Raw genomic sequence first — 463 nt, 5'->3', positions numbered from 1 at the left:
CGCTGGCTACGCGCACATGAACGGCTGGGCGAACGGCACTTACTCCGGCCAGGTGGCCGCCGCGGCAGCAGCGGCTGCGATGATGCAGGAGGCACAGCTCGCTTACAGCCAGCACCCAGGTAGTGGGTCTCATCATCACCACGCTCATCACCATCACCCGCACAACCCTCAGCCCATGCACCGCTACGATATGACTGCTCTTCAGTACAGCCCCATCTCGAACTCCCAGAGCTACATGAGTGCTTCTCCGTCCGGCTACGGTGGGATATCATACACGCAGCATCAAAACGCCAGCGTCGCTTCTTCTGCTGCCATCGGTACGCTGAGCTCGCTCGTCAAGTCCGAACCCAATATAAGCCCTCCGGTTACCACACACTCCCGAGGCCCCTGCGCCGGAGACTTGAGAGAGATGATTAGTATGTATTTACCGACCGGCGAGTCCGGGGATCCGTCTGTGCAGAGC

General features: G+C 60.0%; 1 protein-coding gene across 1 annotated transcript; it reads left to right on the top strand.

The window, feature by feature from the left end:
• Nucleotides 1-4: 4 nt before the first annotated feature.
• On the top strand, nt 5-460 carry LOC107734848 (transcription factor Sox-1a-like; the record flags this gene model as incomplete). The annotated part of the gene is made up of 1 exon (XM_016546746.1): nt 5-460. A coding segment is annotated over one exon (456 nt), but the record flags the coding sequence as incomplete, so codon positions are not given.
• Between the last annotated feature and the right edge of the window lie 3 nt (nt 461-463).

This window comes from Sinocyclocheilus rhinocerous, unplaced genomic scaffold (assembly GCF_001515625.1).
Source record: "Sinocyclocheilus rhinocerous isolate Xijiao unplaced genomic scaffold, SAMN03320098_v1.1 C35389752, whole genome shotgun sequence".
In the NCBI taxonomy this organism is placed as follows: Eukaryota; Metazoa; Chordata; class Actinopteri; order Cypriniformes; family Cyprinidae; genus Sinocyclocheilus; species Sinocyclocheilus rhinocerous.
Note: the sequence above shows the minus strand (reverse complement) of the source record. Positions and strands in the feature narration are given on the sequence as shown.